Source organism: Melitaea cinxia, chromosome Z (assembly GCF_905220565.1).
Source record: "Melitaea cinxia chromosome Z, ilMelCinx1.1, whole genome shotgun sequence".
NCBI lineage: Eukaryota > Metazoa > Arthropoda > Insecta > Lepidoptera > Nymphalidae > Melitaea > Melitaea cinxia.
In genome coordinates this window covers 20386773-20403820 of record NC_059424.1, presented here as the reverse complement: position 1 = coordinate 20403820, position 17048 = coordinate 20386773, and the positions used below count along the sequence as shown (strand labels likewise).

The window sequence follows — 17048 nt, the reverse complement described above, 5'->3', positions numbered from 1 at the left end:
TTATATAACTAAAATATTAAATTAAGAGCTGAAGGAATGGTACAACAAATTATAATTAATTTTTTGTAATTACTGACAGTTAACAATAAGAAGATAATAATAACTGGCCATGTGCAAATCGTATAAAAATGTTAAAAACTACATACACTTTAAATGGACACGAAGAAGAACGTTATTTTGCTTGATACTCCTTAAACTTCTGTGTGTATAACGTTTTTATGTAGCTCTATCAACTATAAATAGTGTGTTCAAAACCCAAGAGTTCTACGCTCTACTGGAGACGGACAGAGGGACAGACAATGAATAGTCTATATAGATTCTATTGGTCAAGTCTGGTTACTGGTTGGCATTACGAAATTTAAAAAAAATATATTTTGAAATTAGAAAATCAGTAGCTGTATTCGTATTATAATGTTTTTGGAAGCAGAAATGGTAAATATAAACCTAAAGATATGTATTTTTTTAATATCGGTGAAGTTTGCCATCTTTTAACTTCGTTCCAAATTAACAATTGAATGAAAACTCGAATGATTTTGCTTTTTTATGGAGATAGTAACACAAAACAAACATCTGTCAAATTATAATAAAACGAATTTGAGGATTAATGCTGTACTTTATAAATTTTGTTGAAAGAGGCTTTGTCCGATCTAATTTATTACTGTTATCACGTAGTCTACGTCGAATAAGTATTACAAAAATGTCCATAGAACAAATTTAAGAACGTGGTCGAATAATATGTCTGTAGATAAATTCCTTCTGTGAAATTTTGTTTGCATAATAGAAGTTGTTGCCTGCATTGCAGTGTATATAGAAAAACTCAAGTATAAAAAGAACTTTATTTGCACCTAATCACGATTAATGAAAATGGCATTTTTTGGTAAGTAGCAGTATACTTGCCATAACTGACTATCCACTACTCAACATTTAACAAATACATTGCATCACATTTTAATAAAGCATTTATTTAAAAAATCTATAAACGTTTAAAAACATTTGAAAAATGAATTTCACCCAACGCCATTATTACTACTACACAGAACTAACGATTTATTTTAAATTAAGTCGAACCGTGCCAGTGTCATGTCTATTATTTATAAAGAACGAAATGACACGTTATATTTTATAATTATGTATAAATAGCTTTTATAATTCACGTCACCCTTATGCGTATATATATAGAGACTGATTTCGTAAAAAAACAAGTGAACATCGGACGCGTATGGGGCGACTTATCTCCGATCAGATTGAAACAGTATACTTAATAACACTATTTCCATTCTTGTCTGTGTCGATTAACGAGAGTCATTAACGAAAGGAATTATAACGTTTATAATTATTATTGTATTAGTTTTCGATCAAATGTATCTTTGCCATGTGATGTGTTATTAAGTAGGTAAATGAGATATTTGTATCGATTCTGATGTACCATTCGTGCGATTGACCTAAATTTTTCAAAGTCAGTTACGCTTATTTTCAGTTATTCTGATTTTGAATGACCTGTTTCAGTAATTTCTGATTTCGCTGATTAGGGATAAAAAAAAAATTGCACTCTACATAATTATATTTTAAAGCAAGTACGAGCAAAAGTTTGCGTTGAATCTTTCAAGTTTTCATTAATATTAGAATTAGCGTTTTTGTACTACATAGGTACCTATTACAAATTAATAACAGGACGTCACGCTGATTTTAGGAAACTTAATTTTGTATTATTACTCTCAGTCATTATTTAGAAAAGCTCAGCTAAAATCAGATATCAAAAGCAAAATACATATTTGAACATATCGATGACACCTCATTTAATGTTAACATTGTATTGATACAAGTTTTTAGCGTTAATCGAATTCCTTTTGAAGTAGAATTTAGGTTTGAAACTGTACACATTTTTTGTTAATCTAGCTCAGATATGTCATCTATAAAAATGATCATTTCATTATTATATAATTAAATATAACGCACGATAGACAAACGCATGCATGCAATTTATTTTATTATTAACGTCTGAATATTATTAAGGATTTATTAATATTCAGACATGATTAGCACTCATAGTAAATATCAAATAGGACAACATGCCAAGAAATCAGGAACTATTTATATAAAACAACTTAAAAATCCTGGCGCAAGTACAAGAGTGTCTAAAACTTGCCAAGTCTATAACCAAAACATTGGCTAAGTAAAGGCACACTGACACCATGACTCTTCCTACGCCTTGGACAATTATGCCATAAGCCGCAACTAGATGGGCACAATGCCATCGCCCATTTTATACCAGGATATAGTATCGGGAGTCAGTAGGAGCCTCCTGGACAACGCGTTGTACGAAAGTTATTGACTTTGCTAATAAATGAGGGTAGATTTGGTTTTGCTCAGAAATCTGACAAAATATTAAATCAAACACTTTGTTAATTAAAATTTAAATATCATTAATGTATGTTTTTTCGTTATAATTAATATTTCTATTATTATAGCAATGTTTATTTCTAAGACAAATTAAATTAACTAACAATTTTATTATTATTATTTTATTTAGTGATTTAGTATTTTCCTTTAGTATTGTAGAAAAGTTACAAGTGTCACTGGAAAATCGAATTAGCATAAAAATCAAGAAGTTACAAAAATAAAACCAATTATTTTCCATAATTACACGAATTTAATACCTAAATAGTGATAAAAAAATTAATTTAGTGCTTTTTGGTCATAGCTTCTTTCATGGGATTAAAATATTTTTTGGCAGACTGAAAGAAGTGTTTTGCTAGATTTATGAATAGAACGACATTGCATATAGGTTATCATTTTTATACAAATTATATCTATATAGCTATTTAATTTCAGTATTTATGGATATAACTTCTGTATATAGACGTTAACTCCTAAATGGCGTATCGAAAAAAAATTTTGCAATACCAGATTTAATGACAGAATTTTATTTTTTTATTCTTCATTACAGCCATACAGCTTAAGGCTATGTTGGACGTTAAGAAATATAAATGTAAGAACTGATAATGATTTCGCCTAAGTTTTTGTTTGACCCACGAATATATATAAGCAGACAAAAAAATATAAATATTTATTGATTCGACTGCCCTAATAAAAATTAATCTATAGTTTTCTGAATTAAATGTCTTATGTACTGACAGTTTACTATAAAAGCAAGACCACTTTTTAAACGTATTTGGTAAAGTATTGTAAGTATTTAGGTATACGCGGCATCTTGAAGTTAATAAAACAGTTTTAATATGTAGAGCTGTGCTGCACACTGTAAGAAATCTGTCATAGATTTTTATTTAATTCCTCCCAAAAAGAGGATGCATGCGAACTCCTTGTTAGATATATTAAGTGTAACATTTTTTTATTAATTTTTTTTTAAACTTGAGATAGAGGTACGAATGACGATAGATAAAATTATTTTAATGTTTTTGATTATGTATATTCGTGTATTTTACTAAAAACTGGCGAAATCATCTAAGTTCGTATGGCACCATTGAAAGTCATTAATACTAAAGAAGAATAAGATTTTGTACGTTTTAAGTACATACTAATTAATTTATGTCTAAAAAAACTATCATCACATCAACCTATCGCAGTCCACTGCTGGACGTAGGCCTCCAGCGGCTATCGGGTCTGCGACACAGGTGACCAGGTTACAGCCACTTCAACTCGCTAGTTCTATGGACTATGTCGATTTCTTTAGTTCTCACGCAGATAGTCTTAATTCTGATCCTATCTTTGAGAGCCCCAGTGTACCCCAAACATAGCCAGTTCCGTTGCACGTGAGTAACTTTTAGCTTGTGGACTAGTCATATCGTCAGTGTCCATATCGCGGCACCGTATGTTAAAATCGGCAAGATACATTGCTCGAAGACTTTTATCTTCAAGTATTTCGGAAACTTCGAAGTAAAGACTTGATGAACACTGCCAAACGCCGCCCAGCTCAACGGAATCCTCTTCTAACTTCAAGAATATAATACTAAATCTATACTAATATTACAAGCTTGAAGAGATTTAGTTAAAATAATACTCAGGAAGTACTGGTTCGAATCAATAAATTCTTTTTAGCGTTGAATAGCTAATTTACCGAGAAAGAATATAGGCTGTATAATATTACGCCACTTTTTTTTTATTATGTTATGGGCTTACTCTTGACCCCAGTCTAGAAGATCCAAGATGGAGAGGAAGAGCTCGAAGATGGGGCGAGCTCACCCAAAAGAAGCCTATTCACTCGCGCTAATCAATCAAACAATAACGGAGCATCAAAGAAAAATTTTGCAAAACGCTATTTTTTTTTGCTTTGGATAACATAATGTATGGGATTTCTAGTAAAAAAAAAAAAATAACAGCCGACAACATATGGGTACTATCAGATGTGTCTATGGTTAGTTTTATTGATAAATCTATAAGTGATAAAAAAATATACTGTTGTCAATACAAGCTATCAAAATACCGACAGTTGACTTTTTGCAAACAGTATTATAATAATATTATTTTTAAATATTTAATACATTTTTTTTTGTTTCTTTAATTATATTCACTGATAACACTGTCGCTTCCGCTCTTATTTTTTATAATTCAATTATAATTTAATGAATAATTAATTTTAAAAATTGCACATAGTTTTTTTTTTAAACTACCGTTAGGCCAGTGAGCGTCTGGAATCATTGATCTTTATTCAATCATAATCTACTGTTATAGAAAAAAAGTATGTTTATTTTGTATGAATTTTTTAACGGAGTTTGGAGTTATTTATTATTGACAGAAAGGTGTTTTTTAACCGACTTCCAAAAAAGGAGGAAGTTCTCAATTCGACTGTTTTTTTTTTATGTATGTTACATCAGAACTTTTGACTGGGTGGAGCAATTTCGACAAATTTTCTTTTGATCGAAAGGTGGTGTGTGTCATTTGGTCCCATTTAAATTTATTTGAGATCTAACAACCACTTTTCGAGTTAAATCTAATAATGCGTTTTTATTTGACGCTTTTTTCGTCGACCTACGTTGTATTATACCGCATAACTTTCTACTAGATGTACCGATTTTGATCATTCTTTTTTTGTTGGAAATGGGATATCCCTACTTTGGTACCATGATAAGGAAACCAGGATCTGATGATGGGATCTCAGAGAAATCGAGGGAAACTCTCGAAAATCCACAATAACTTTTTACTAGGTGTACCGATTTTGATAAATTTTAATTTTATCGAAAGCTGATGTTTATCATGTGGTGACATTGAAATTTTATCGAGATCGGATATCTAATTTTTGAGTAATCTTTGATAACGCGTATTTACTTGACTTTTTTTTTCGTCGATCTACGTTGTATTACTCGTCGATGTAATTGAAGTCGGTTTTTTTTTTTCGTTTGCGAGCAAACACAATTATTGGCTTGGAGTTTATATTCAAAGTTAATTATGTATAGCTTAAATAATGTTAGTATTTTTAATTTTTTTTTTTTGTTATTTACGTTAAGTATTTAACGCTTTGTAGCCGTAGTAAAATGTTTACTTTTTAAGGCTTTCATATATATCTTGGGTTGTCTGGAAGAAGTGGCTAAATAGCCATAAGTCCGCCCATTGTACTTCACAGCCTGTAAATGTTTTTTAAATGTGTTTATTGTTTAAAATGTAGTTGTGGTGTACAATAAAGTATAAATAAATATATAAATAAATCTTTTCTTTTCTTATTGCAGGTGTAATGACTTTCGTTTTTATTTTGTGTTATTTTTTTTAATAATTATATTTACATATGACTGTGACTAATGAATTTTCGATTGCAGATAACATTTTATAATTATGTCCGATATATAAAAAAGTAAATTAATTTTTATTCCTTACTTGTTATATAACTGTATAACGTGTAATAAATAAATAGTGAATGTAATACTTAAAAGTATTTTGTTGATGTAAAATCTTTATTTCGTAAGAATTACATTCTCTTATCAAAAAAGTAGTTTAGCGTTTATTTCCTTTTATACATAAAATAATATTCCTTGATTACATGTTTCATATAACATTTACAGAGTTGTATATAATGCCTTCGTGCTTAAGTACCATGTCTATAGATAGGCAAAGCTTGTTACACTCGTGCCGAGATAAATCCTTCGCTAACTTACTTTTACCGCGTTACGACACCCGATAGTCCGTTAAAGAGATTGTGCAGTTAAATTTAGACGAGAGCATTGGAATAATTGTACAAAATACTAGCTCTGACTTAAATGTAACGGATACTTTTTGTGCAGCAGTGGTTATTATTTTAAAAGACAATGTCTCTTTACGAGATCTTATCGACACGTAATTGGGTTCAGAATCAACGTTTCGAGTGACTGTCACTTACGTCCTGCTGGTTAAAGAAGTCGTCTTGGGCTTCCTCATTCGGACACCCCATATCTTGGAGCAGGGGAGTCACATGCCGCTCCCAATCATCCATTATGGGGTAACTCATCTAGTAACGAACCACAGCTCAGAGTTCACAAGACATCGTCTACCACTACGCTTTTCGCGCCAAAAACTTTCGACCTGACTCTCACGGCGGGAAATTCGCGCGCGACAGCTGTCAGATACGAGCGAGATAGAAAAATCGGCCCGGTGGTTGCGGCGCGCATTCAGAAACTAGGAAAAGCCGGCGAAAACAGTGCTCGAGTCAGTCCGGCGAGGAGCGGGTTCCCGGCCGCCCGTCGACGCGACCGGAACAGGAGTGTGCGGCGGTCCGCGAGGCCGCACGCCCTCTGCGTCGCGCCGCCTCGCGCCTCTCCCTCTCTCGCCTCAGGCATCTCCATATCACCGTCCCTCTCTCGCGCTTCGGCTCTTCACGCCTCCCATGGGCGGCCGCGTTTTCCCGCCGTCCGCAACATGGCCGTAGCGACGTAGACCATTCACCACCTAACATGACCATCCTCGACCATGTCTAGGCCGGTCTCGATTTTAACCACCCAGCTCGGATATAAATTAGGTCTCGCCGTTCAGAATTCCGATCTACCACTAGTATATTTGTCTGAAGTGGGAAAGTTTTTTTTTCTTCACTTCTTTATTTTTTTATCGTTATTTAGAGAAATAACATAGACATAGCAAGTTGTAATTAAAATTACTAAATACGCCAAAAACTTTTTCCGATAAATTTTTATCAATTTTTTATTATTAATTTTTTTTTCATTTAAAAGAAATTAAAAATATTTAGATAAGAAAGATTAAAAGAAACTAATAACTTAGCTATAATATACTTTTTTTCATAAGTACAATAACCTATAACCTATAACTGAGTATTATTATAGATATACATATATTTCAAAATAAAAATGAGGCAGATTTATTAGCTATAACTCTAGCGCGAAAAATGTTTTTAAAAGTAATAAAAATTACACAAATTTTGTCAAAAATTTTATATTAGTATTGCTAAGTATTCTAAAAAAGCATATTGCCCAAGTGAAAATATATATCTTATACATTTTATTTCCTAATATGTACGATTTTATTTTTTGTGTTACCCTCACATTAGGAATTCTAAACAATTTTTAATATCATATCAAAAATTGACCGCTCCAGCGGGATTCGAACCCGCGTCTCCGACTGACCGTGTCGGCGCTCTAGCCAATTAAGCTATGGAACGATGTACCCGCTAGAGCGAAATTTTTTTCCTCCAAATTCTGAAAGCAAATAAAGCTTACGAAGTTTATCCTAACACAATTTCAAGTTTGCATTCACATAGAAACTTAATAATACTTTTATTGGTCAAATTCGATATTTAAATTAAGTAATTTCATAAATTTAACAGAACATTTTAATCATGCACTAATAATGAGTCTTTTACGGCCAAATTTTCCACTTACGACTATTTTTATAAGTAGCGCTGTTTGTAGTCAACGCTCACATGCAAATAACTGATAATATTACGCTGTTTCTTATATTTTTATGGTATGACTTATTGAAATCGTAAAATCCCATTTGCGTAGTAATAAAAATTTCTATGCAAATCGTTGCATATGAGTTCAGTAAACTCTTCTCATCCTAAACTAAGTTAAGCATCTGTGACGGTTGATCAACCCTCTATCAAACCTCGACAACCGTTGATAAACCGTTGATAATTAAATACGGAACGCATGACATAGTTAAACACTTTAGAAGTTCTGTTCGAAAGATCTTACAAGCAGCCAATTAAAAGTTAAATGTCTGATTCTTGTACCAAAACTCCGTAACTAGTACGTAGTTCCTGGAGGTATGACATGACAGTCTTCGAACTTGTAAAGAAGTAATTTGAAGTTTATAGTGTTTCTGTTAATTTTCAGTTCGCGGGTTGTTTTTCTAAAAAAATTTCAAGTAACTTTGTCCATATTTTTAATTTCATTTTCAGACGTACATAATTTTGACATCAGTTTTTTTGACAAATATTAATATTATTGTTTCATAATATAATATTATATGTATATGTAACTCATAAATAACAAAGATTGGTAATGTCATAATTGTATTTGATCGCAAACAAAAAAAAAACGACTGCAATTACGTCGACAAGTAATACAACGTAGATAGACGAAAAAATAGTCAAGTAAATACGCGTTATCAAAGATTACTCAAAAAGTTGTAATCAGATCTCGATGAAGTTTAAATGTGACCACATGATAAACGTCAGGTTTCGATTAAATTAAAAATCATTAAAATTGGTACACCCAGTAAAAAGTTATGCGGTATAAGCCACGTAGGTCGACGAAGCAGTAAAAACGCATTATTAGGTAGATATAACTCGAAAAGTAGTTGTTAGATCTCAAATAAATTTTAATAGAACCAAATTGCATGCACCATCTTTCGATTAAAAATTTTATTCCCAGTCAAAAGTTCTGATGTAACATAAATAAAAAAAATACAATCGAATTGAGAACCTCCTCCTTTTTTGGAAGTCGGTAAAAAAGAGTTTTTATTAGTAAATTCATACGAATGCTTTTTATAATATTTGTCAATCTATATTTTTATTTAGATTCTCCGAAATAGCGTTATACATAAGCAGATAGCTGACATCAAAAGTAACTTAGACTAATTTCTAGTACAGGAAGAGGCTTAGACTTAATAATTAAAATAGAAGAAATTATGACAGAAATGCGATACGGCGGTCAGTTTTACAGAATTCTATACCGAAGTAGTTGCAAGTTGGCAGATAGAGCTGGCAATGAGGCTGGCAAGAGTCAGGCTAAACAAAAAAAAAAAAAAAAATGGAATAATAGTTTTTCTTCTTTTTAACAAAAGTTTACGTTTTTTTGTATATAAATTTATAAAAATTATAATTTATAAGGCTTACTATTAATTACTTGAGGCCACACAGGTCAGCTTATTCAATTCGTCGTCTAGTAGAGTTCAGTGTTCATTTTTAGATTTCGAATCTGTGTTAGTTAATTGCATTCTATAAACACACAGACAACCTCACAGTCGATTAAAACGTTATACGATGATAAATCTATTTTTAATCTAATATTTAAAAAATCGACAAGAAAATGCAAATTATATTTACACCATAGAACACCATAGGTGTGAAGACCATACCTTTGACAAATGTAGTCAAATATTGTTGGCCGTTCTGTCCGTTGTAGTCACAAGCATTGTATATGTAATTGTTACATTATATCTACAATATAAGCGACTAAATTTGTCAAAATTTTGTCGAAATAGATTTAAATATTAATGTGATAGATTCCACAATTGAGCAAAGGATTTGTGTTTTTTTTTTGTATTGCACCTTTTTTTCTTGATAATCTATTTTCTTATTTCAATACATTTAATTTATTTGTAGATAGCTTTATCACATTATTAACAAACAGTGAAAAGCGTTATTAACCAAAGATAATTCAATTGATGTAATTAAACATCGCCTCCGTATATATTTTTTTACTTTTCAGTATTTTAGGACAAGGTTTGTATAAATAAAAAAGAGAAAAAAATATATGCGCAAAAAAAATTTGTGGTACGAAGTGCAACGAGTCATCAAGGACTATCTATTTAAATTTTAAAGATTACTATCTTCCAAATAAGGAGCACTAAGAATAGGTTGAAAGTGTACTTTTTATCTAAGAATAATGAGCATCGATATAGCCATAAAGGAACTTATTTTAAAACCGCATCCTAATACAAAAAGCCGCAAGGTATTTTTGAAAATTTCCTGAGAGCTTCTGCACCGCTATCGACTTAAACTGACTAGTATTTACCTCTTACTTCGTATGGTTTTTATATTAATACTATTCTAAGATTAAAAATCAATAATTCCTTGGACACAAACATAGTTACTACAGTAATAATTTAAAAAAAAAAACAAGCACGAATAAACGAATTTGTCGTTCAGAATTACGTTTGTACTTTTTAAAAGTAGAATATGTTTTTGCATTTGGAATAAAAATATCAGTAAAAAATTGTACATTGAGTATTTTTCTTTTTTACATTAATTTGTTGTCTTTGGTTTTTTTACTTTGATCTCTTTGTAAAGACAGACAACTTTGACTCTACATAGTCTTTATGTTAAATATTATAAGTATTTCAAAATTTGACTAAGAGTTTGTAGTGTACTTTCTTTTTATTACACTGGATCGGCAAACAAGGGCACGGCTCACCTGATGGTAAGCGATTGCACCGTAGCTTGTACTCGTAGACGCCATCAGAAGCATCGTAAGCGCGTTGCAAACCCTAACTCCAATCCCCCAGAAGCTCAGGTCACTGTACTCACCGCCGGAACACAACACAGATTGAAAGCAGTATTATGTAGTTGTGTTTTTCTGTGTGTGGTCGAGGTGCTTCACATATTTAAGCAGGATATTGCCATCCGTATCCTACCTTAGTAATATATAACTAAATTGTTTGTTAATCTTTGAGATTATTTCATGTTTTACTAATTTTGCGTCCCCAGTCGAGGTACTCCAAATCCGTTAATATTTCTTTCTTCTTATTTGCATATTTCAGGTTAAAAGTGACGATACCTATGTCTTACCGGTACCTAATATTTGTTACTTAACTAGTTCTGAAGGTGCGTTTCGGCTCATACTCTGTCTGGTTCGCTCACTGCTTGCTGTCATCCAAATGAGTAAAGTTTGTATTATTAGAAAGAACTATTCAAGAGATTGTACCCATGTTTTTTGTAAAAATTATAAATTTGTATGGGATTAATAGAGCTGGCTTTCGTTCAGGATGCTTGCTAAACATACGATACGACGATTCAGCATATAACATCTCACAGCTGGGCATAGGCCTCTTTCTCCATGTAGGAGAATTATTAGGGCATATTCCCTACTATAAATAACGATCACTATCTGGTATTTATAAGAACTGAGACTGACAGTTACACGTGCTCTCCGAGGCACGGTGGGGTGACCCATAAGGACAGACAAAAAAAACCGGAAAGAAATATTAGTACAAATACAAACATCCGTTCCGAGTAGGAATCGAACCAGCAAACGGTCGATTTTTTAGGCGCCTACACGCACCACTACACCAGAGGGGTTGGTAAACATATATATTTTTTAAATTATATTAACGACTTTTTCAATAAGTAACTGTCTCCCTGTCGATTTCTTGCCGAAACTCATCAGACGAATATATATTCCGAGTACGATAGCTTTATATGTAAGTAGTGTAATATAATAAAAATGAGTGACAATTCAAAAGGCTTTAAATACTCCTTAATGAGTGAAGTAGATTTCTATTTTGGATTTTGATTAGACTTCTTCTGAACTAAAAATATAACTGAACCGTCAAATCTTATATATAAAATTCTAGTTTCACAAGTTACCATACCTACTACCCCGAAACGGCTTGACCGATTTTTATGAAATTTTCTGTGCGTATCGGGTAGGTCTGAGAATCGACCAATATCTATTTCTCATAACCCTTAGGTGCAGGAGGATGGTTAAGGGGGTTATTACTATATATGGCAAAACAACGCTTGGCGTAATTTATAATACCCAATTTTAATCACTAAGCCTAGTATTTATTTATTACCGCCATATTTTTTGTGCATATCTTATATACCTTCACTTTCTTTTAATTTCCTAACAATAACAAACACAAAGAAAAACGGGACAGTCGTTCAAAAACTGCGCGTCCTAATATTTCAGCGATTTCCTTTTATTTACCTACAATAGATACGAGTATAGCAGTACAAATATGTATATCTATTCAGGGTAAGCACACTAATTAAGTAAGATTTAGGCTTCTGTTGGTGTGTAACGCAATCTATACGATGTTACACGAAATGAGGTACACCCTCTCATTGTATTGACACACTAAATCAATATATGTATGGGAAATGGAGTAACATATCGTATACTAGCTGTGCCCACGACTTCGTCCGCGTGGAATTTAACAAAAAAGTTATTGTTCAGTTTGCAGAGTTATAAAACAAATACATTTCTAAAATAAAACTAGCCTAAGTTACTCCTTATTACATCAGTTATCTGCCAGTGAAAGTCCCTTCAAATCGATCCAGCCATGTCAGAGATTAGCCGGAACAAACAGACAGACAGACAGACAAAAATTGTAAATAATGTTATTTTGTACCGTGTATGCATTTAGTAAATACATATACATTTAGTAAAAGCAAGCGGTTATTTTGATATTACAAACAGACACTCCAATTTTATTTATTTGTATCGACACGATACACATTCATTTATTAGTGCTAAATAGTTCTATTATAAATACAGAATATATAAAAAAATGTTTTCAAAATTAAGTACTTAAGTAAGTGTCCGTAATAACAACATGAGCTTTAAATACTTTTTGGGGTAATTTGAAGAAATTAAAAAGGAAAGACCACATTTTTTACAGAAAAGAAAAACTAGAAACGAATACATTCTACTCCCACAAAGTACGGTTTCAGTAGTTGCTGATAGCTACAGTAGTCTGCAGCTGGAGCAGCTTACAGCTTCAGCAGTCTGCTGAAATCCAGCAGTGGGACGTTGACATACTTTTGATAAGTACACTTAATTTAACCTTATTTAGCTCAGACGTACAGCCGTGTCATTGATATTATTATGTGAAACATCAGACAAATGTTACGTTCGTGATAATAGCATAAAAAAATATTTTAAGGTTAATTATCCTCGTATTTTATAAAGTTATTAAATAGAGATATGGCAATTAAATATCTTTAACAAACAAACTGAGACTTGTGGAAAAAATGTGAATCAAACGATGTGTTAGAATAAATGACAATGCACCTTATTCATAAATGCTAAAGTTGATTTTCGTTTGGAACTATTTTGTACTAGACACGAGTTGTATCAGATCAAATAAGATACACGAAATATTGTCAAACATTGGGTAGTCAAAACTCAACTGTAGTTCGCTATAAATAGGATTCAATTTCATTTGTATCAAAAGTACTAAATCTCTCAGCTCCAAAGCAATAGTAAGCTGTCAGTGTGAATTTGCAACCACTTTGTAGTTAGTAATAAATCGTGTTTGTAAATTTAAAAAATCGAGACGTGGACATAACTTCCTTATGATCCCTCTGACCTAGTCCAAGAGCAAAATAATGCAACATATTAGAGTATGCGTGACGTTATTATTATATCGATACAGATAAATTATAAAAAATATTAAACATTAATAATAATAATAATAAGCCGTGTGGTTCCCGGCAGAGTAGAATAGGACCAACCCTTCCTACGCCTAGGGTGTCGTAAAAGGCGACTAAGGGCAACAAAAGCTGCATAACACCCGCGCAGCCTCCTTGAAGAGCGTGAGTGCCTCTCCAAGTGAGTATATTAGCACTCAAAAAAAAAAAAATACAATGATGGAGGATGATTGAGAAAGGCGCATAGGGCCGCTGCCTGGGGGACGCCAGGGCGCGTCTGGAGCTGGCGCTGGACGTGGCAGCATGCGGACCGCCAGCCAACCCCGCCGACCGGCACCACCACCTGACCGGTCGGGTTATCCACCATCCCCACCAGTTGGCTTGGCGACGACAGAGTCCCAAGGGACTCAGCATTCGTTGCCCGCCGCTGGTGGAGTACGTCGCATGAGATGGACACCGAAAATGAACGAGAGTGTCATGCGTGCGTACTATAGGGCTGTAGGACGTGAAACCGGGCGGACTGGCTATCGGGCAGTAATGCACCGCGAGTTCCTACTGCTTGAGCGTACGCTAACTGTTACGGAACAGAACCTGGCAGATCGAGCTCGGTACATCCAACGAAAGGGCATATTTGACGCCGCCGAGCTCGAACGATTTCGACGTGAGGCTGCTCCTGAAGTCGAACCCGTGTCCACGGTGCGCAACGAAGTGTCAACGCAACAAGAAGGCGTTTGTAGCGAAGCGCCTGTGGAGGTGATCACTGAGGGAGCAGTCGCCCAAAAAGTAGAACAGATGAGAGGGATCTTGCAAGAGGCGATTTCCGAGACTCGAGGCGCTCCTCTGGAAATGAGACCGCGATTCTCTCGCCTCCCCCTCAATGCCGCGACGCGGAATGCCATTGAGGCAGCCAACAGACTGTTGCCTCCCTATTTGGAAGGCAGCCTCAGCTTGAAGGATACGGGTTCTATTCTCTTCGGCGCCGCTCTAGCGGTGCACCGCCTTGTCGGAGCTAAGACCCAGGAGTCTGGACGCGCTACTCATAAGAATAGCGACGTACCAGCCTGGAAGAGGAGAATAGAACGCCGTATCAACCTGGTCAGGGCCCTCATTGGTAGGCTGCTAGCTTTCAGGTCGGGCAACACAAGGCCAAGGATTGTGCGCTCTGTTAGAATGGCCTTCAACGGGCTAGACATCAGCCTCGATAAGCCTGACATAGCCGATAAACTAACGGAGCGCATCGACGGCCTAAAGCAGAGAATCGCGGCATGGGGAAAGCGCATTCGCAGGTACTCTGAGAGAGTTGAGCGCTTTCGACAAAATCGCCTCTTCGTGAGTGATCAGAAAAGGTTCTATAGAAAGCTGGAGAACCCGATATCGGGCTCTGCTTCCCTAAAACCGAGTACGGTTGACCTCGTCGCCTTCTGGCGCAACATATGGTCAGGGGAGGTGGAGCACGAGGAGGGCCCTTGGATTGCGGCGGTTCAGGACGCATGTGCTAAAATCGAACCGATGAACCCAATCGCCATCTCTACGGAGGACTTCAGTGGTGCGGTCCGGCGGGCTCCGAACTGGAAAAGTCCGGGGGCCGACGGTCTGCATCACTACTGGCTGAAAGGGCTCTCGGTCTGCCATGCGACCTTGGCTCGACAATACCAAGAGGCAATAGGTCGGAAGACACTCCCGAACCTTTTCACTACCGGGATCACTCACTTAGCTCCAAAGTCCACCAACACCGCAGATCCCACCAACTACCGCCCCATAACGTGTCTGACCTCCATCTACAAGACACTGACGTCCGTTCTGAGCTGTAAGATCTCACGACATATTGGTGAGTTTAATATCTTGTCTGCAGCTCAGAACGGATGTCGTGGAGGCGGTCGCGGTACAAAGGAGCTCCTTCTCATCGACTCCGTGGCGGGCCAGCTTGTCAGACGCAACCGTCGGAACTTTTCGGCCGCCTGGATCGACTACAAAAAGGCTTTCGACTCGGTGCCTCATTCATGGCTCCTGAGGGTCCTCGAGCTGTACAAGATTGACGAGGCAGTTCGAGACTTCCTCGGAGTATGTATGGGGCAATGGAGCACGAACCTATGTCTCTAGGGCGAGCGACTGACGAGTGCGGATGACCCAATCAGGATACGGAGGGGTATTTTCCAGGGTGATTGCCTGAGTCCACTATGGTTCTGCTTGTCCTTGAACCCTCTAAGCACCCTGCTGGAGCGTTCGGGGACAGGCTTTCAGTTCCGGAGAGGAGGTACTAAAGTCTCCCACCTTCTCTACATGGACGACCTCAAATTTCTGGCACCTAACGCTGCACGCCTGCAGGAACTGCTAAAAATCACTACGGAGTTCAGCAGTTCCATCAGGATGCAGCTTGGAGTGGATAAGTGTGCGGTCGTGCATGTGGACAGGGGTCAGGTGACTCAATCGGCGCAGCTTAATCTCGAATTAACATCATTCAAGACCCTTTCCGAAGCTGAATCTTACCGGTATCTGGGCATGTCACAATGCATAGGGGTGAAGGAAGTGGACATGAAACAGGCAGTTTGTGAAATCTTTTTTGGACGGCTGACAAAAGTTCTTCGGAGCTACTTGTCTGGAGCCAACAAGGTCCGAGCCTATAACGCTTGGGTCATGCCCACTCTCTTGTACACCTTTGGCGTACTCAGATGGACTCAGACCGAACTTGACGCCCTGGACAGAAGAGTCCGCACAACTATGACGTACCATCGCGTGCATCACCCTAAGTCGTCGGTCATGAGACTGTACATCCCGCGGAAGTGTGGTGGTCGAGGTATGTTAAGCGCTAAGACCATGCATAACCGCGAGGTGTGCAGCCTCAGGGCCTACTTTGAAACGAGACGGGACAGCGCTTTGCATGGTGACGTTTCAATGTTTGACAAAGGACTAACCCCCCTAGCCTTGGCCAAAGAGAACTGGCAGAAACCGGTCGTACTGAGCACCTCTGACCGGGAGACCGTATGGATGGAGAAGGAACTGCATGGACGGTTCTACAAGGCGCTTCACGCACCACACGTGAACAGTAAGGCCTCCGTGCAGTGGCTGCGATTCGGCGACCTCTTTGGGGAAACCGAAGGTTTTGTCTGTGCAATACAAGATCAGGTGGTCAAGACGAACAACTACCGAAAGCACGTCCTGAAGGATGGCACTCCCGACTTCTGTCGAGCCTGTCGTCATCCCGGTGAGTCACTCAGGCATGTGCTTTCGGGTTGTTCCGCGCTTGCTAATACTGAGTACTTGCACAGACACAACCAAGTGGCCAAGATTCTCCACCAAGAGCTCGCTCTTATGTACGGTCTCCTGGAACAAAGGATGCCGTACTACCAATACTCACCGGTGCCAGTACACGAACGCGACGGAGTCCGGCTCTACTGGGACCTGCCTATCGCCACAGACAGGACGATACTGGCGAACAAGCCTGATATCGTGGTGATGGACAGGGCACGGTCGAGGGTATTTTTAGTGGACATCACTGTCCCGCATGACGAGAACC

At 36.6% G+C, this 17048-nt stretch overlaps 1 protein-coding gene across 1 annotated transcript in view; it reads right to left on the bottom strand.

Annotated features, from left to right (window-relative positions):
- The window catches only part of LOC123668980 (homeobox protein araucan-like), a 128324-nt gene extending 121906 nt beyond the window's left edge, over positions 1 to 6418 (bottom strand). Inside the window, exon 1 of the mRNA XM_045602664.1 lies at positions 6326 to 6418. Coding sequence (XP_045458620.1) covers positions 6326 to 6418 — 93 coding nt within the window. The remainder of the gene's footprint in view (positions 1 to 6325) is intronic.
- Positions 6419 to 17048: the final 10630 nt, after the last annotated feature.